Source organism: Martes martes, assembly GCF_963455335.1.
Source record: "Martes martes genome assembly, chromosome: 7".
Lineage (NCBI taxonomy): Eukaryota > Metazoa > Chordata > Mammalia > Carnivora > Mustelidae > Martes > Martes martes.
In genome coordinates this window covers 19,207,443-19,227,618 of record NC_137894.1, presented here as the reverse complement: position 1 = coordinate 19,227,618, position 20,176 = coordinate 19,207,443, and the positions used below count along the sequence as shown (strand labels likewise).

Here is a 20,176-nt window from a genome sequence, read left to right as displayed (position 1 = left end):
AAATCATAAGACAAAGAAAAAGACAAAACTCTTACCTCACAGGAATAGCTTTAGGCACTGTGCTGATATTGTTCATTTGATACTTAGGCTTATCTGCATGGATGGAGAAAGTTTCAACCCCACTGTCAAACTCAGGAGGCTGAACTGCACCGTGTGGTTTCACAAGAGTTTGGGGAGAAGCGGGAGCTTTTGAAGACAAGTCAGGTTTCTGTGCTGTCTCACTTGGCAGCAGATTGTGGTTGAATTTAGGACTTTCGAACTTGCGCTCAAATGGCCGGGCAGAACTTGTATATGGTTTTGGTGTGAATCGATTATATGCTGGAGCGACCGTTTTCTGAGTCTGTTCGGCTCCATTAACTGGAGCTTTATCTGGGAAACTTTTCTGGGGATAGAAAGTAGATTGAACAGTGTCTTCTCGGTTTGGTGGTCTGAAAGTTGCTGGCTTATTCTGAGATGGAGGTGGGTCTGGTTTGGACACTAAAGAATTCTGAAAATCCAGTGACACCGAATTACCTGAAAAAATAAACATACATAAACACTTTTAAAACTTCCTCAAAGAAGTTTAACAGCCCATCTGGTGTCTCTTCCATTTTAACTTGTCTTGATGCTAGAGTCGAAGCCCAGGTCAGGGTCCCCACTGTTAGAAGATGGCTCTTGAGCCTTGGTGGCTGTGTGTGACATTGAGCAACCAGGAGCGGGATGGACACGTTGTGGCGCTTTAGCGTGTCCTGCTGCCTTGGAGGCAGGGTCATGCTACTAGGAGTCCAGGCCTCCAGAAACGGGTGGCTGAGTTGTCCCCTCTCCAACACCCGTAACAAAATAGAAATAGAATGACAATACAGCTATGTTAAAAAAAAAAAAAAAATCAGCACTATAAAATTCATCTAACTAAAGTCAAAAGGAAAGCCAAAGAATGAGAGATGCTATTTACAACCTGTATAATTGTATGGAATTAGGATCTAAAACCTTTGAAGAACTCCTATACACCCACAAGAAGATTCTACCAAAGAGAAGATGGGCAAAGCTCTGCAGAGGCAACAACAGAAGTGAAGGTCGGAACGCTCAGTTACAGGATACTCAACCTCACTACTAGGAAAATGCAAACCCAAAATAAACCCCAAATACCATTTCACGCCCATTAGATTGGCAACACTTCACTTTGGTAATGCCAAGAATTGGCAAAGATGTGGAAGAGGAATTTCCACGTTTGGCTGGCGGCAGTATAAAGTAGTATCAACTGAATTCTAGCAATTCATTCAGAAAAAAAATAACATCAATGCTATACAGTCTTTCAGAAAAAAGAGAAAGAGGGGAACATGTCCTCAGCTCTCTTTTATGAAACTAGCACAATGACAGCAAAACCAGACAGGGACATCATTAAAAAGTAATAAACCCAAATTCCTTGTGAACACAGCAATATATTTTACTACATTAACAGAACAAAGAAGAAAAAAGTTATGATCATCTTAAGGCATGTGACCAGATGCTTTCAGCAAACCACAAGGGAATAGAAGGGAATATCCAAAACATAATAAAGGGTAGCTCTGAGAAATCACAAAAAACCAATAGCTAATGTGTTAAGGGAGAAATATTAAATCTTTTTCTCCCTAAGATGGGGAAGCAAAGATGTCTGTTCTCATCACTTCTACTCAACATTTTACTTGAGGTCCTTGCCAGCACAAAAAGTCAAGAAAAAGAAATAAAAGGTGTTAAGAATTGGAAAGAATTAAAACTTCATCAGCAGATGTGAGAGTGTGGAAAGAAAATCCTAATATGGGGTAATGTCAGTCTACCACTACAGCTCATCTGGTTGAAGCCTTGGCCTAGAATTTGATTCCTACATAAATAATAGAGCAATGTCTATAGTAGAAAAAGGCAACAGAAGAATGATAAACCATGGTATATTCTTAGGGTCAAAGAGACAACCCTTTTCTTGAAAGGGCCAAGTAAGACAAGGGGCATTTGGAGGTGAAGTCAGCAGTCCCCCTTTCAGGGAGTCTGATGGAAGGCAAAGAGACACAGACAGTTTGAGGAGGCAGCAAGAACAAAGCAAGGCGCTCTGAACAATGGAGTAGTGAGCTGCACACATCTGAGGGCAGAGGGAAAGGGAAAGATGAAGCAGGAATGCAGGAATGCAGGAGAGGAGCCGCCCCAGTGGCCCAGGGAGAGAGACAGCACGGGTAAGGGGAAATAGTTACTGCACAGAGACCTGTGAAGGAGAGTACAGGCAAAAACGCAGGGGCGCAGCTGTTAAAATGAGTCAACTGGAGCTGCTGGCCCCCTTGCTGGGATTCTGCCACAGTACCGAACTATAAGGTGCTGAGGGACACATGTTACGTGGAACTTTATAGCTTTCCTATATCCACGTATGAAGAAGGAACATGATTTTTACAAGCCACCAAACATTTAGATTTAGACATACTGGCAAACAAATACCATTTCCAGAAATTGAGCTGTGCTAGTAAAGGAGATTAAAATCTATTTAGCTTGTCTGATACGATGGTCACAGTCATAAAAACTGGAGATACACTTTTACTTACCAAAACCCTTAGTTTTCATTGTTCCCAGGCTAAAGGTTTTAAGCATATACATTTTAATGAAAAAACCCTTCAAGAATTCAATTTTGTGTTACTCTATTACAGCAGTAATGCCAACTTTTGAACTTCCTACCTTCACCATGTGTCCCCTTGGCATGCGTGTGGAGGGTGAGAGAGGAGCTGGTACTGGGCTGAGCAGGCTGGGCGTACTGGGAGGGCAATGGGGGAGGAGGAGGTGTGGCCTGGACGGGCTCATAGCGCTTCTCACCAAATGATCTATCCACGCCGTCAGCTTCAGGAGATTTTCCCCTGTAAGGAAACGAAGACAATGCCAACATATGAAAATGGATTTACATTTACAAAACAAGTTCTCATTCCCCTAAGTATCCCTGAGTTTAAAAAACAAAAGTCTAGAAATTTCATAATTTATTCTTAGGAATATAAATGGTTAACTCCACCCAAATATACAAACAAATTCAACCATTTATCAGCACGAGAAATGTAAGACAGCACAGATACTCCAAGAATATTAGTAAAACATCCAGAAGATGGCAACCAAAAGGCAGATGAAATTTTGGGTATACTTGTAATTTTGTGTCACTTACAAAAACCAGTAATGGTTGAGAGGTTTGAGAAGGTCTTCCAAATATTTTGAAAAACATTTATTGGCTCAAATCTTCCTTAGATTCATTTCTGATTTTGTATCTAAGGTACAAAAAGCCTTGGCTGCTGGCATGCTCAGAGCACCACAAAAAATGGTTTTTCAGACCAGAGATTGGCAAATTTTTTTTATCATAAAGGGCTAGACAGTAAATGTTGTTGACTTTTGGGGCCATATAGGCTCTTGCACAATTACTCAAACTCTGCCCCCAAAGCAGCCTTAATATGCAAATTAAATGGGTGTGGTTGTATTCCAGTGACACTAAAAACACTGGACATCTCTCACTTGGCAATTGCCCTTAATTTAATAGATCCATTTTTTGTTCCAACAACTGCTGGAGTAGCAGACATTGCTTGACTTTACAAGGCTCATTTAAGTCAAATTGTGCCACGTGTGTTTATTTTTTCAGATCGCCAATTGTTAATATGTAACACATAAAATTCAAAAACAAAAGAAATCTTAAAAATAGACCCATAATTACAACACTGCCATCTAAACCTTTGCAAAGAGCCAAAGCTGCACTGGCTTTATGTGCACAAATAAAACAGACATTTGGAGAACGTATTTTCACAGAAAATTTCATTGACGAAGTCTAGTCTTGTGATTATCTTTAAAATGACGCTGTTACGTTGCTTTCAGGCTCTTACGCAAAGCACTTGAAGACTTTAAAATCTGAGAGTGCACATAATGCCAGTGACGCAGTGAGGGACACCTTATGTAACAGCCTCACATTAATGCCAGTCTTACCACTTGACGCTCCTTTTCAAGTAGTCATAGCTAGCGTAAGAGCCAAGAAATCTAGGTGACGGCAAAGCAAGCGCAATAGAAAAACGAAAGGAAACGGTCAATCTAACTAAGTACATTTGCAGCAAATGGAACTCAAATGTCATTTTAAAATAGCAACCAAAAAAATACACATCCACCGTTTCAGAAGAATTTGATCTATAAAAAAAACAACAACACTAACTCTCATGTACGCTAGGAAAATCACTCATAATTACAATACAGTAACGACCCTGCCCGCCCGCCTGCCCACCCTCCACATGTTTTCACTGCGCAGCTAGTGAGTAGCAAGGTGCTTGAGCTCTACTTCTCTTCCACCTCTGCCCTCTGCTTCACTTGCTGGTGGTGAGTAAAGAAGTGAGCTAAATAAAGGAGGGACAGTAGGAATAAACAGCAGGCTCTGAATAAGAATGAAACGCTCCACTGAAAGAAGAGCGCCAGGCAAAAGAGATCCTTGAAGTGGACAGAAGAAGCGCTCCAACACACCGGCTGCCAGGGCCCCCAGCGGGGTAAGTGGAAACAGGCCTGCCTTTGAAACACGGCGGGCGAACCTGAACCTGCGCTCCTTCCTAGCAAGCCCTCATGCGCCACCAGTCCCAGAGCTAAGTGCTGGGAGGGGTGGAGCCCACTGCTAAAGCGGCCATGCTTGACTCTCACAGCTTCTCTCACAAGCACGCAGAAACCACCTAATAGCAATCTTACTTAGTTCTTAAAAAGCTGAAAATTGCTAACATTTATTTTGAGACCTGGAAGTCTCACAGTAAGTGTTCTCTTGATAAAGACAGATTCTAGTGCCAGTAAAATTCCTCCTTGCCCTGAAGAAGCTGACTGAGTCTCTAGGCGGGGAGTGCACACCCCCAAAGGGACATTGCTCTTCCAGCCCCGTGGTGGGATCCTGGAAACTCCTTACCAGCTGTGAAGACGAACAGCTGGGCCACTATTTCCAAATCATCCCAGTTCCAACCCAACTCTCTAGAATTATAAGCCAGGCAATAGCTACCTGCTTTCTGGGGGTCTGTCCTATGCTAGCAGACTTCTCCCCTCTCTAACTCCCACCATGTTTGAGGTGTGTTTTTAAGTGAAACGTAAGCACGTATTATCCAGAAGAAGATACCTTTGCTATTTCTATATTTTACTTTAGAAAATAAAGGCCTGCAGGCAGTATCCTCGTGACAAAAAACAGTAAATGGCTTTGAAATACAGGACAAAAAGGGTCATATATTTTAAATGATTTCCTTGTTGTTGAAGTCTTAATTGGGCACAAGCATACAACAGCATTAGAAGGGGGAGACACAGAAACGCCTCCTCTCTCAGTCATCCTTTCTTATTCCTCATTCCCCTTCCCAATGCTCTACCCACCGGATACCCACATGGGGAAATGCAGCACAACTACGAAGAGTTTTCACTTTATGACAACCACAAAAGAAGGAAATGTATACTAGTGTCCATCTTAAGTCACGCTTTGCCGCTCCCAGAACACTCACAACAGGAAACAGTAAAAGCAAACACTCAAGAGTCCTGGGCGTATTCACAAAGACAGATGTTATCTCTTTCTGTCAAAGGCATTATATCCTTGAGAAATCTCTGACCAGCTAAGACTTGTTCCTCCCAGAGCTGCATTAATGGAAAAGGGGGAAGCTAGCACACCTAGTACACTGTGCCCTGCACTGCTGAGTCCCCACCCACCAAACACTAGGCAGCGTTCTAGACCCTGTCGGAAAATTATACATCACAAATATCTCACTAAGCCTTCTTTGTAGAAAACCCAATTAACACAAAACCAAAAATGCTTCATCAGTTGATTCTCTGAAAAGACTTTTTATGTACTTTTTAGACCTAAATGTATTCTTTGAAGGCTATATTCTCTTTACCAAGTACAAAAATAAAATTAAAAAAATAAAATAAAATCTCTCTCCTTACACTACACCCTTGGACCTGCTTCTAACAATGAATGTGGGGCGCCTGGGTAGCTCAGTCGGTTGAGCGTCTGCCTTTGGCTCAGGTCATCATCTCAGGGTCCTTGGTATCTCGCACCCCCATGTTGGGCTCCTTGCTCAGCGAGGAGTTGGCTTCTCCCTCTGCCTCTGCCCCTCCCCCATGCTCATGCTCTCTGCTCAAATAAAATCTTAAAAAAAAAAAAAAAAAAGGAAGAAGAAGAATGAATGCGTTTAACTAAATAAACGTGAGCTCACTAAGGCTCGCTGTCTGAGTCTGGACGCACTCTGCAGATGTACCGGTCACCTCTCCACTGTTGCATTAGGGGAGGTTCACAACACTGGACACTGTCTGCATTTAACAACGCCCGCTGCGGCACTCAAAGTCTGCATCTGTAGTTCTCACAGCTTTCTTCTCTAGACAAAAATTAAAATGGATGACAGTGGAAAAAAGGTTTTTAAAACTTCACTTCAAATGATGTCTAAGAACAAAGTGGTAATTAAAATTAGGTTTTTTTAATATTAGAGGTTTTAAAGTTTATTCTAAAAAAATTTCCACTCAGTTGTAAATAACAGTTAAATCCACATAATCCCAAGCATCTATATAAATATCTGGGTGCTCTGGAGCTTAGACACAAGAATGATTTGTGATGGCTTTTTGATGTGTCAACTTGGGTAGGCCAAACTCCAACCCCCATCATTTGCTCAAACACTAATGTAGGGGCTGCTGTGACAGGGTTTTATAGATATAATGTCTCTAGTCAGTTGAGTTCACTGGGAGATCTGCATGGACCCTTTAAAAGAGAACTTGGGCCTTCCCTGAACTCAGAGATTCCCAAACAGCTCTATATCTGCTCTTCCTGTTCTGTGAACTCATAACTCGCTTATCGCTTATCCGTAGGGTCCTATAATGGTGTAAACGAGTTCCTTGTAATGAATCCACATCTGTTTCTCATTCTTATGGGTTTGTTTTGCTGAAGTATGAACCCACCTGTGCCTATGTGAGTTTATATATCCCTCCCTCAGTGAGAATACAGTACCAACAAAATCCCCAAGAAAGCAAGCATCAACAAGATCCCCAACAGACAAGTCAACAAAAAGGAGAACAGAACAAGGAAAAGATGACTAGGAGTCAAGAAACTTGGGTGTTAGGTCCTGGCTCTACCCTGCCATGTCACCTCACTGGACCTCTGTTTCTTCATGCATAAAACTGGACCAGAAATCTTTAAAAGTCCCCTCAAGCTCCAACGATAAAAAACGTTAAGTTCCTTCTCACTTTGGGGGGGAAAAAAAAAAAGAACTCAGAAAACTCTACTGCCCTCCTTCAAATAATGTTGCCCCCTGCCATGCTATTTTCTTATTTAAAAAGCAAAAACAGAAAAGAGGGACAAGAACCAGCATTAAATGTGTTGCACAGAGGGGAGACTTATGATTCACCTAAAACCCAGGGTCTTCAGTTTACTCCCTTACCTAAAAACACTGATTGCGCACGCGCACGCGCACACCCTAGAGCAAGAAACTATGGACAGTGCTAAATGACTAGAGCTGATAGAAATCATGTATTATGGTCTTAACTTCCAAATGCACTGAATTTCACATGATTAACTCTACCCTATGCAACTAAGCCTTTATGTCTCTTATTTTTAAAAGGCAAGTCTTAGGTGAAATAACTTACTTTGAAGAATAACTAGAAAAATTTGGTTGATTCTGAGAATGAACTGGCTTGGCAGGCTCTGAGAGATGGCCAGCAGGAATGTGTGTAGGAGGCTTGTTTTCAAAACTTCTTCGGTCAAAGTATGAGAGCTGTTTTCGATAATATTCTTCATCCTCCTCGGGATCATAATGATTAGACCGAACAATATCTTCAGGTGGCTTCATCTGAGGTTTTTGAGGTTCTGGGATCCTAACAATGAATGACAAATGGACAACTTTTTAGATGTTAATTTTACAGAGAAAATGGAATATGTAGATATTTTATCTTGACCTTTCACGGCTATGATTATTCAGGATCGAGCTGAGCAGTCCAATAGTCAAAATGGGCATTTCAAATACTCAGAAGGCAGCCCTCTTCTGGCTCCTGGAGCCTTTAACACAATCTAATAAGCTTGATAATGATCTGGTTAGAGCCTCACGGCAGGTTAGAAGCAGTTAATTGGAAAAAGAAAAGGGAACATACAACTAAGTGGAGAACTTCCCAAAGTACTTACACCAATTTTAGCAACAAGTAGTAACTGAGAGAATTCAAGAACTTTAATCCAGGATCGATAAATGATTCTCATATAACGAAATGGCTCTATATAGTCCAAAGTTCTAGAGGGCACAGGAAGCAGTAGGGAAGAAATTAAGTTGTTCAGCAAATTAAGAGAGGTCTTCTTCAATTTACGATGGGATTATATCCTGATAAATCCAGAGGAATGTGAAAATATTATTCAGTCAAAAATGTACTGAATACACCTAATTTACCAAATACCAACCATAGCTTAGCCTAGCCTACCTTGAATGTGTTCAGAACACATACTTTAGCCTACAGTTGGGCAAAATCATCTAATGCCAAGCCTATTTTATAATAAAGTGGTATTTCATGTAACTTATTGAATACTATATTGAAAATGAAAAACAGAATGGTTGTATGGCTACAGAATGGTTTTAAGTGTGCTAGTCGTCTAACCCCCTGATCGTGTGGCTGACTGGGAGCTGCCCCTGCCCAGCATCAGCAGAGAGTACTGTATCATATATGAGGAAAAAAAGCAAAATTCAAAAAGTACAAAGAAAAGTACAATTTCTACTGAATGCATATTGCTTTCATGCCAATGTAAAGTTGAACAATCATTAAGTCACATCACTGGAAGTTAGGGACTGTCTGTACATTGTTATGTATGCTCTGCTTCGTGAATTTTAGAAACTTTGCCTCAAAAATAGATAAACAGGTTTCACACCAAAAAAGGGGCTAAGATTTCAGTAATTACAAGTTTATTTTGTGTGAAACAGCTCATTTGCTAATGATACTGGCTAAAGGAGACCCCCCAGTAGTTTACATTATCATGAAAAGCACTAGACGTCATTAAAAGGAAAATCTGTATGTTAGATAGTAGTTCCTCTTTATCACAAGCACAAATGTAAGCAAATAAAACACATGACTTAGGCAGAAAAACTGTATTCAAACCCAGTCTGTCACTTACTTGCAGTGTGACAAGACCCCTGCTAAGAGGGCTGTTGGCCAGGTTTCTCTCCTGGCTCTACCAAGTCCCATAAGCTACTCAACCTCTCTCAGCTCCAGTGCCTCTCTTTCAAATGGAGGAAAGGACCGTCCACCCACACGGCACTGAAGTGTTTAGAACAATGGCAAGCATATGGCACAGGCTCACTAAATGATTAATTTTTGTTATTTTAGCCAAACTGAGTCTGTTTCTTTACCCCTAAAAGCCTAAAAGAGACTGCATGTCTAAAAGCACAAACTAAAAAATGTAATACAAATATGAAGGGCTTTAACATTTTTATTTTAATCGCTTGCTAGAAAAAAATCCTTTTGAAAGACTTGATTACTAAAGGCGTAACAAAGATCTGTTACAGAAGACATAATCAAGACCTTCATTTTTCTTTCTAGGGCCACTGTCTTAGTTAAAAAGGCCAGTAGTTTCCATTTAAGGACAAACAAGGTCCTTCCCCTTTTCCTTCCTCTCCTCTACTTACATAGTAAAGAGGCTTCCTCACTGACTGGAAGGGTCAGACTCCAGGTCAGTTCCATGCCACAAACACCACAGAGCATACCCACCTGTACAGTGTTTTGTCGTGTTCACTGAACTGATTCTGAGGAGTGGCTTTAGGACCGATGATGGGAGCACCTGGGGGTTTAGATGCTACCTCTGGAGGCTGCAAAACAGAACACAAACATGCCCCAGGAACAGATAATTACAAAAGAGGCTTCATTTAAGCAGGGGAGGGAGAGCTAGGAAGCATTCTGAACCGCTCCTTCACTGAAGGTGCCCATGCATCCAAGGCAGGAAAGGCATGGTTACATGCTTACCTTAAAACCAGCAGTGTGGTTTTCATCCTTCTTGCTCTCCAATGATGCAGATCGTTTGTTTTCAAACATTTTAACTCTAGTGAGCACAGACTGGGGTTTCATTGCTGGATCTTCCTCCTCTTCAGTCAGAGTTGGGGGTGGAGGCAGTGGTTTGGTATTTGAAGGCAGAACTTCTGGCTTCTGTTGAGACGCAGGTATTAGAGGAGGGACAACTGCAGCACCATGGAGAGGCTCATAGTGGCCTGCTTTAGAGGTAAATCCTTGTGATGGTACTTGCTCGTAACTTCGTGGGTATTGGTCAAAATACTGTTTGGGTTCAGGCACCTTCGGGCCTGCTGAAGAATACGACTGTGCTTCTGGTCTGTATCTGTTATGCATGTCATACCCGGGAGTTGGCTGCTCTTCATGTCGTAGGGTGGAGGTTCTGGGTGGTTGGTCAAAGCGTGGTCTGCTGTCATAGGGCAGAGAGGCTGGCTCTTCAAAACGTGGGTAATAGCCTCGTTCTGAGGACTCTTCAGGATGCTGTCTGGAGTCAGGGTCCCGAGGGTGCTGATTATCAAAAGAAGGCCGAGGCTGGTAGGGCTGTTTGTCATCATAATAGGACCACTGCTCTTCATATGAAGGAATGCGCTCTTCGTAGCGGAGACGATGGTCATAGTTTCGAGAAAACTGGTCTGTGTAGCTTGACGAGTCATATCTGTATGTGGGCTGCTCGAGGTCTCTGCTGGCTTGTTTCTCTACATATGGGGGTTGGGATTCATAGCTCAGATTAGGCTCTTTGTCTGGCCTCTGCCCTGCGTGACCAACAGCTGGCTGTTTCAAAACATGATTCTGTCTCATCATTTCCTCAGGATAGGGATCTTTTCTATACACCTGTATAAAATATTCATGTGTAAGAATAAAGGCTTGTTTTCAATTCTAACCTACTTTAATAGACAAAAATAGAATTTAGTATGTGAAAATGGTATGTTCTACCATTTATTACCAAGACAAGAAAGAGATTAGTGAGAAAGCTAGTTTAAGTGAAAGCTCAAAATTTATAATGCAGGTAGGGGGGCTTTTATGTTTTAGCATGTTCTAAATGAAAAGGGAGTTAAAGATAATTAATTATTAAAATTAGCAGAAAATTAATACACTGAACTGATTCCACTTGATTTGGACACCAAAAATAAAAATCTTAAAGAAATCTTATGGACACCAGAATTTACAAAACACAAAAATGCTTATGATGAGTCACAACTAGTATTATAAGGAATTCTGGAAAATACTAAAAGCCAAAAAATGAAAATAATAAAAACATTAAGCACAAATCCCCATTAAAAAGCCTATTTTCAAATTATCAATATACCACCAAAAGCCATGCAAACTATAAAACTGAAATGATTCGTACTGATTCGAAAGCACTATGGAGTGTAAGCCCACAGTAAAAAAGCAAAAAGAACACTTAAAGGGCAAAGCAAAAATGATCATGTGCTAGACTGATGGAGAGCGACAAATGAGGGCAACACTGCAGCACAGGTACCTTTGCTGGATCTACATGCGACGGCAATGATGGCTCTTGATCTCTTAGCATTATGTGAGCTGCCTCAGTGCTTGGTGTTCTTAAAGAATCAGCTTGTGGTGAGTAAGAGGTGGAAGGAGCTGGGATGGGCCCCTCCAGTCTGACATTAGTTAAAGTGACATTATGGTTAACAGCAGAGGTTGATGATGCTGGGTTTGTTTCAGGCGAAAGGTAAGGGACTGGAGATGAGGCTTCTGCTTTCTGTGAAGTGTTTAAAATATTTTAAATATAGTGTTTTTGTTTACTGCTAACTTCCCACTTCCATTTATAGGGGTTGGCAGTCATACATTTTAAGTGTGCTGAATAACAAAGCTATGACCTCATGTCCTCAATGAAAAAAAAGAAATTCAGTATACTGCTGTGTAAGACGAACACACAAAGCTTAGAATTAAGTCCTTGGTATTCTCAAATCGAAATTAAAGATTAATTCTTAATCTGAAGAAAGGACAAAATATATTCTTCAACTCAATCACCACATTCTAAAATTTAATAATGCACCTCTAACTACAAAACGTTGAATGCTTGCTGCTTACCTGTTGAGAGGCTGTTTTAAATCCAGGGGAGTCTATTCTATGAATTGGTTGTGGCTGCGCTTGTGGTGAATAAGGAGGATATGTTTGGTTTTCATGATGCATCCCAGAGGAGTCCTCTCTTACAGGCTCAGAGGACCGTGTAATGGCAGACTCCGGTGGAGTCCCAACCTCATCATTAAGAGTTTCATCTAGTTCTTGATCAGTGTAGGCCCCGCCTTCTGTATCTGTGTCTTCATAGTCAGAAGTGTGTCTACTGTCCGTGCTATACATTGAGTATTCACTACCTGGGGCTGACAGGTAGGACAGACGATCATCATGCAAATCAAGGTCATCACTTGTAGCACCATCCGCCTGGGTCAAATAAAAGTAAATTAAAAATTTTATTCAGTAGTTCTTTAAGAGATGGCCTTTATTTTACAAGGGAGATTGAAAAGGATATTTTTCTTCGGAGAAATCACATCTATTTCTTGAAACTTCTGGTGAGGAAAGGTCAAGAAGATTGTACAAGCACACATGCAGACACACAGAGCATCCCTTGAGATCTGAAGGTCTTGGAAGAATGAAATGTTGGCTGCTTAGCCACGACAAAGCTGGACTCTGAGGCTCAGCCCCAGAGATCAATGAAGGAACCCTGACACCACTCAGGTTTACAAAACCTTATCAGTGTATCAGCCCAAAGCAAGGTGAAGAGGGAGAATGTTACCAAACCAAGCTCACATAAACAACGACACACTGACAGAACAGCGCATTTAAGAGTAACTATGAAAATAAATGCCACAGTTCAAGTTGAGTAAGAGCTTACATATATTTTTATAAATACATATAAGTATATATATAAAGAAAACAACTTCTTAAAAAGTTGGTATTTGGCCCTCAAGTTTTTGTAAAACACAATGGAAAAGCATCATCACCTAAGTGCCAGCTGCCTCATTAAATTAAGAATTACTGTCTTTACTATTTTTCACAGATGTAGCCAATGGATGGTGAGGGAGAAATGCAATTATGTTTCTCTTTCATAAGTAATTAAGAGCTGAGTTGGTTTTTATTAGTCTACATTATCTTCTGAGTAGACCAGAAAGAAAATGAGAAGCATCTGAGGGAAAGGAATCTAAAGAACTGCATCAACAGGCTGCCATTAGATACCAGTTTGAAACCAGTACCTGGATTAATCAGAATAGTCCCTGAAGATCTTGCCTGGACATTGTGCCCAGTTGGGCATGAGAGTCGAAGGATCTGGAATCCAGAATTCAGACAATCTTCCTTCCATTTTAAGCATAGACTGAAGGACAAACAAGGCTTGAGCCGCCTGAATGGAACATTCCACACAGTCCTATGCTTGGCTCTCTTAAGAGCCTCATTCTGAGTGCTGCCCTCCTGATAAGAATAAATAAATGAAATCTTTGAGGAAAAAAAAAAAAGGAAGAGAAAAAAAAGACTAGGGGATGTGAGGTGTCCCAGGGTCTCTGGTTTTCAACAGAGGACCTGCTGAGCTCAGGGAGCGAGAATTCCAGGGCTCTGCTCTAAGTTACAGCAGAGTCTCTCCCACTGAAATCTCAATGACTTCTCAACTCTATAATGGCTGCTGCAGAAGAGAAGTCTTTTTGCTATCTACTCTAACTTCTAACTCACCAGGGTTCTGGAAGACTATTACCCAGCAGCCAGCCAGGGAAATATTTAAGTCCTTGGGGAAGAATTAACTCACCAATCCACCTAGCTTTTGCAGTGGTATGAAATGCGCAAGTGAGCAAGAACCACGGACTGCTATGAACCAAGAAATGACATATGCCTACATGTTAAGAAAGTCTCAGGATGACTTTTCTTGGTTTAGTTGGGAACACGTTAAGACTGTCAGATCTTGCAAAAAAGAACTCTTTCCAGCAATTAGAACAGAGAAGTTCGCTCAGGAAAGTCAATGTGAAATGAAGTGGTTTTGGTTTAAGAATCTATTATGATAAATTATACTTGAATAGAAGGGGCAGGAGATCTACCAAGCTTGATTTAAATTTTAACAACCTATTCTGATTTCCAAAATGCATCAATCTATTCTAATAACAAATGATCTGTTTTTCCTCACGTAAGTTAGGGGAATTAGACCTGTATTTCAAAATCCAAGCAAAGACAGGAAGCGCACAATAGTATCATGAAAAGAAATCATAGAAAATTAAGATTTGTGGATTAAAAAAAACCCTCAGATAGGCAGATAGCATACTTTGTGCATTTATAAACTAATTTCATTTCGGGAATCACCAAGGCAAGCTATTAACCATTCTACCTGAGAAAGGATGCTAACAGAATTGTGTTTTTACAGATTAGTATGGAGAGGACTACAATTCTTTGTATCAAAAATTAGTAATAGTGTGTTTCTGTAAAGTGATGCAGTGGTTTTTTTTTTTTTTTCCACCTCAATTTGTCTGTCAAGTGTCCCAGCTGATATGCCAGTTATTCAAAGTGGTCTGAGCTCCTATGATAGTCCATCCCTAAAGTGGTACTGATGAGAAAAACCACGATTCCGACACATTAATACAGGTGGGAACAGCAGACCAGACACGACCTCTAGATGTAAACATTTTCACATCCCTTCTCACAAAGGTCGTGCTTTCTGGACAAAGGGCACAGCGGTCCCAAGCATGCAGCATGCACTGCTAGAGCACCTGTAGCCAGAGCCAGGCAGAGGAAAGTAGGGGCCGTGCAGGGGCCAAACACAACCAAAACCAAGCCAACAACAAAATACTAAAACAAAACGAAACAAAACAAAACAAGAGATATTCTCAATCTTTTCTAGCAACCAAAACATATTAATACTGTACTGAAGGTAAAAGATAATAAAAGTTTCTTTCAGCTGTATCAACTTGCCCAACAAAATGAACAGACCTTTCCCATCAAAGACTGCTATAAAACCAGAAAGACTAATAACAGAAAGTAGTTACTTTAAAGCTGGCCATTTAAATATATAAAAATAAAAATTTATATCTAAAAAGGATGTATTGCTCTGTTCATTATCTCCTAGTATGCTGTAACAATATGAACAGGTACTAAGTGCAAAAAAAAAAATCCTTAGGTAAACAAAGTAATAAAATAGGTTCTTTACTTAAAACTTCTCAAAGCCTTTCCTATACTGGTAGATACAAGTGCTGCCCCTCACTGTGCTACTGGCCCCTTACAGGGGGGATACGGCTACAGTTTTTCCCACCCATTACTTGCCCTTAAGAGTCCTTTTTCTTCCAGACCAAGTCCTGAATCTCACGTGCAGAGGACAGCACTTTGGCGAACATGGACCCAGCCCACTCAACTCTCCTCGCTTTCAGAGGAGAAAACTGAAGCCAGGTTCTAAGTTATTTCTCAGTCAGAGAGGGGCAGAGCCAAAACTCTTGCTCTTTTGTTAGCATTTGAGAATTCTCTGAGAGAGACCACGGAAGTGGTAATTCAACAGGTGGGGAAATTTCAGAACCTTTTACTAACAAAAACAGCTTTCATGACCCCCACATACAAATTATAAAAAGTTAAAAGCAAACTTTCCCCAAACTACTCTAACATATTGATCTCAACAGAAAACAATGGTAACTCAAAGGCATCTCTGATTAGTCATATCATCTACTGTAAGGGCTAAGGAACAGGAAGTTTCTTACCTTTCCCTCAGAAACCCAAACCAACTGGTTCTGTTGTTGCTGAATTGCCTCTTTCAGTGCACCATACCAACCATCATTCATTGAATTTAAGTTAATTGTAGCTGAAAATAAATTAACAACATTGTTTTACAATTAGAACACTGTAAAAAGCCAGAATTCATTCAACCCTAAATGCACTAGCTCAATCATCATTCCTTGAAGTCATTTGAAGGATGTTTGAGGACACACACCTTTGAAATTTCTATTTCGGCACGGTACATGTTCTTTGACTCAAACAGCAGCTGTTAATGTAACAGGAAGCTTTCCAAGGCAAAGGTTATGTATCACTTTTAGCATTTGAACAACTCTGTATTTTTGTCAACATATTGTTACCTAGACATTTTAAACTACATGAAGGCCTTTAATCTACTCACTTGTAAAAAGATGGTGATTATTTTTACGAAGTTTATGAGACCGTTCATATAACTTCCTGGCACTCTTCCGAGATTCTGGACATAACCTCATCCTCATGGTTTTCACACCTTGCTTAGAATCAGGGTTAAGGAATACCACAATGGGATACCACTGGGCATAATTCAGACGATCAACTGCATTTGGTGTTACATCTAATAAAGCATGTTTGTCCTGGAGGCACACATACACACAAAAAGTAAACAAGGACACAAGACAGAGTTAATTAAGAATCTTCACCTTCAAAAAAAAAGTCACAGCCTAAAATACATTCCAGTGGTAATGGACATTTAATTGGGCTCCAAAATGTCTCAAGAGTATATGTTAGGAAAAACTGTAATCAGAATTCGATACAATTTCTGGCCCAATTTAAAAAAACAAAACAAAACTTCACTCTCACTTTAAGATAGCCCCGATACTTGCAAGTTGACAGTATTATCTGTGTTCTGTAAAGTGAAAAAGAGTATACAAATTTAATGTTCCTGACATGATCTTATAAAGTAACTATATTCCCTATGCATATAAATATCTTTTGATGCATGTAATACTGTTTCAGTCAAAGTGGTTATTGGAATGTCCTTAAGTAGGGGATTAATCTTCTTATGGCAGGCCAGTAATAATCTTAGAAAAGCTACTTTACTACTTTCAAATTAACTAAACTTCATCCACTCAAACAACATTCACAGATTATAATGAAATAGGTCAATTTTCAATAACTTACCTGATCTATTATTTGCTTTATTGTATGAAGGCGAATAATGCCAGAGCTACGTTGGTCAGTTCCAGCATCTCGTGGTTCACTTTCTATCCATGACATCAAAAGACAAAAACAAAAAATCAAATGTCCATTGATTAGACCACAGTTTCTCAACTACTGGGCACTACCACATGCTGGACTCTGTAATACTTATAGGGGCTGTCCTGTGCACTACAGCCTGTTCAGCAGCATTTCTGGCCACCACCTGCTACATGCCTCTCGGCCATATTATGACAGATAAAAATGTCTCGAGGAGTGGCCAGTATCCTCAGTGAGGCAGATCCCTGGTCGATTGCCACTGGGTTAAATTAACACTTCCCAACAATTCTGGGATTAGAGAAGGCAAGCGAGGCACTTGTTTCAGGAGCAATATTCAATGGGGTGCCAAAAAACCTTAGCAATCAAGTAATACTTTGGGGCCATATGTTTGAAAGATCAAAATTAAAAACAATAAGGAATTAATAAGTAAAACTTAAATAAAAATTATTTTAAACTGTCACTGGTCAAGAAAAATTGTTAGGTAGGTGGGTGGCTTGGCTGGTTACATGACTGCCTTCAGCACAAGTCATGATCTTGGAGCCCAGGATCAAGTCCCACATCCAGCTCCCTGCTCAGCAGGGAGTCTGCTTCTCCCTCTGACCTTCCCCCTCTTGTGCTCTCTCTCATTCTCTCCTTCACAGATAAATAAATAAAATCTTTAAAAAAAAAAAAAAAAGAAAAGAAAAATTGTCAAATATGGCAATTCTTTCAATTGAAAATGAGATTTTAAAAAATAAAGTTAAAAATAATATTGATAAGCTTGCTTCCATACATCTATATTTTATGTTTTCCAAAAATTTTCTAACTATGTTCTGGAAAAAGACATTAAAAAAGAGGTAAAAATATGTATGTATGGAGAACATTTTTTCTTTTGCCTAACACTCTAGGATGGGTTGGCATGGCACTATTTCCAAAGGTTTTACACATTGTGACATGCAAAGAAAATGACATTATTTGTACAGCCAACAGAGATAAACTTAGGAGGCCTCTTCTGGGTGAAGCCCCGTCCAGCCGCTGGCGGCCAATGAGATCAATACCTGGATAGGTCCACAACCCATAAGCAACAATGCTGTAGCAGAGGGGCTGAGGAGTTCTGGGTTAGAGGACTTTTTGGAACCTGGGCGCAGAGAAGTCTGTTAATTTGTAACTGAGACAGCCTGTGGTTTCACACTGGCATCCTGTCCCTCCCTACTGGTGTATAATATGCCAAGTGCAGCCTGAGCCAGTTACTAACCAGAAACCTCAGAGGTCTAATTAATATGAAAGTTTCTCACTAAAAAGGCACAGCAATGTTTATGACTCTGGTCACAAGGAAAACTTTAAAGACAAACAGGAGCTCTGGTGTTTCAGATGAGACAAAAGTAGAGATTTGGAAGGACAAAGGTCACACTGAAGGACAAGCTGAATGACTCTAGGGAATGAGACTATCGTAAGATAAAGCTCTACCAGCAAACAGGGCAGAATTTCAAATCTGGTGAACAGAGAATTAAAGAGAGATCAACTGGTAGTTTTGGTTGGAGAAAATGCTACTAATTCTTTAACAAAAGACTCTCACTGGACTCAGAGAGGATACATAACTATGCTATCCTAATACCTTTTTTTTTTTTTTTTTTTAATTTGACAGAGATCACAAGCAGGCAGAGAGGCAGGCAGAGAAAGAGGGAAGCAGGCTCCCTGCTGAGCAGAGAGCCCGATGCGGGGCTCGATCCCAGGACCCTGGGATCATGACCTGAGCCGAAGGCAGAGGCTTTAACCCACTGAGCCACCCAGGCGCCCCCGAATACCTTTTTTAAGAGCCTGGCTGAAGTGTAGAAAAAACTCAATTAAAGCAATCAATTACTCCCTCAGGTAGAGCTTCACAAGTTTTCACACATACTTTTCCTATATTTAAAAACCCTAAGTTTGGTTATGGGCGGGGTTACCACCAACTTCTTTAGGCCAAATGTTATCTACAAACGATGACCCAAAAAAACCTCTTCTGAAAATACTAACAAACTGAAAGGGGAAGGAGAAATAAACATTTTCTAAACTTGGTCAAATTTTACTATCATTTGTCTGCAAATCTTCTCAGTTTCATAAACTAAATATCCTCATTCAACTTTCAGTGAAAAGCAATATAATAAAAAGGCAATGCTCTTATTCTTTAAATTAAAACTGTTAATGCGGGTCTCATCTAATAACAGTAGGAACAACGACGACAAAGGTACAACCCTTCAGACAGCAACAGCGATCATATGCAACATAACCATATGCAATCATATGTAACCAGAAAATGCTCATGTTCACGGCTTATTCCCGACTGTATTTGGGAATTCTAAGAAAATTATCATAAACATGGGAAAAGCTATATTTCTGAGGATTTAAATCCTTCGTGAAACAAAGCAAAGCTGAAACAAGCAAATAAAATATGGACAGATTTCCACATCCTTTATAAAAGTAAAATATAAAATTGAAACCAACTATTTATAAATAACAGAAGACTAATCAACCAAAATTTGGTTGCACAATGGATAATTTAAAAAAACAAGGTTTTATCTATTAAAGGAGGAAAACCGAATAAAGCCTCACACCCCACACCGTTTGCTTGCAAACGGTGGTAGGGTAAAAGAAAATACAATAGGATAAAATTTAGGATGACGATGATATATGTCATCAAATTCATTTATAAGCTTTCCAAATAGTAAGTATTTCTAAAATTAGAGGAAAAAAACAGCTTAAGGTTTTATCTATAACTTAAAGCAAGCCAAAGTGGTCATAACCAAGTCTGTATATTTAAAGTACCACAATAGCTAAACTAAAAGAATCTGCAAGCAAAATGTGTTAGGCATTTAAAGCACTATATCTTCATTATTTATATTTAACACTAACTTACTATAAATGCCTACAATAACTGATGGCATGGACCATATTTTTATTACCCTTTTTATATACTTGTTTCTGTTAGCTCAATGACTGAAAGCACTGGACTAAAGCCAGGAAGGGTTAGGTTCAAAGTTGAGTTTTGTCACTCATTAGCTGGGTGTCATCAGGGAAGTTTAGAGTGAAGAGGTTGGTTGGCAATGGTCCTAACCACCCTAAAACTCAAGTTGCTCAACTTCAGCATGGATACTCTAATATTTACCCATGGTGATATTGTCAGATTTATTAAACAAGATCTTGTTCAATTTTCATATGAAGCCCAGAGCTTCATAAATGGTGATTCTTTTTATTATTAAAGGGAAGTAGTACAACCAGGACACAGTCATTCGAATTTGCCTCCAAATTAAATAAA

The 20,176-nt window shown here is 40.0% G+C and overlaps 1 protein-coding gene across 6 annotated transcripts in view; it reads right to left on the bottom strand.

The window, feature by feature from the left end:
* The window catches only part of TJP1 (tight junction protein 1), a gene marked incomplete at its 5' end in the record, with an annotated part of 242,755 nt that overhangs the window by 7,734 nt on the left and 214,845 nt on the right, over positions 1-20,176 (bottom strand). For all 6 annotated transcript variants that reach the window (XM_080808821.1, XM_080808822.1, XM_080808823.1 and 3 more), the window contains 10 exons: positions 36-513; positions 2,671-2,846; positions 7,591-7,818; positions 9,688-9,785; positions 9,940-10,812; positions 11,462-11,701; positions 12,034-12,384; positions 15,660-15,760; positions 16,073-16,283; positions 16,831-16,913. In XM_080808821.1, the coding sequence (XP_080664947.1) occupies positions 36-513; positions 2,671-2,846; positions 7,591-7,818; positions 9,688-9,785; positions 9,940-10,812; positions 11,462-11,701; positions 12,034-12,384; positions 15,660-15,760; positions 16,073-16,283; positions 16,831-16,913 (2,839 nt within the window). The remainder of the gene's footprint in view (positions 1-35; positions 514-2,670; positions 2,847-7,590; positions 7,819-9,687; positions 9,786-9,939; positions 10,813-11,461; positions 11,702-12,033; positions 12,385-15,659; positions 15,761-16,072; positions 16,284-16,830; positions 16,914-20,176) is intronic.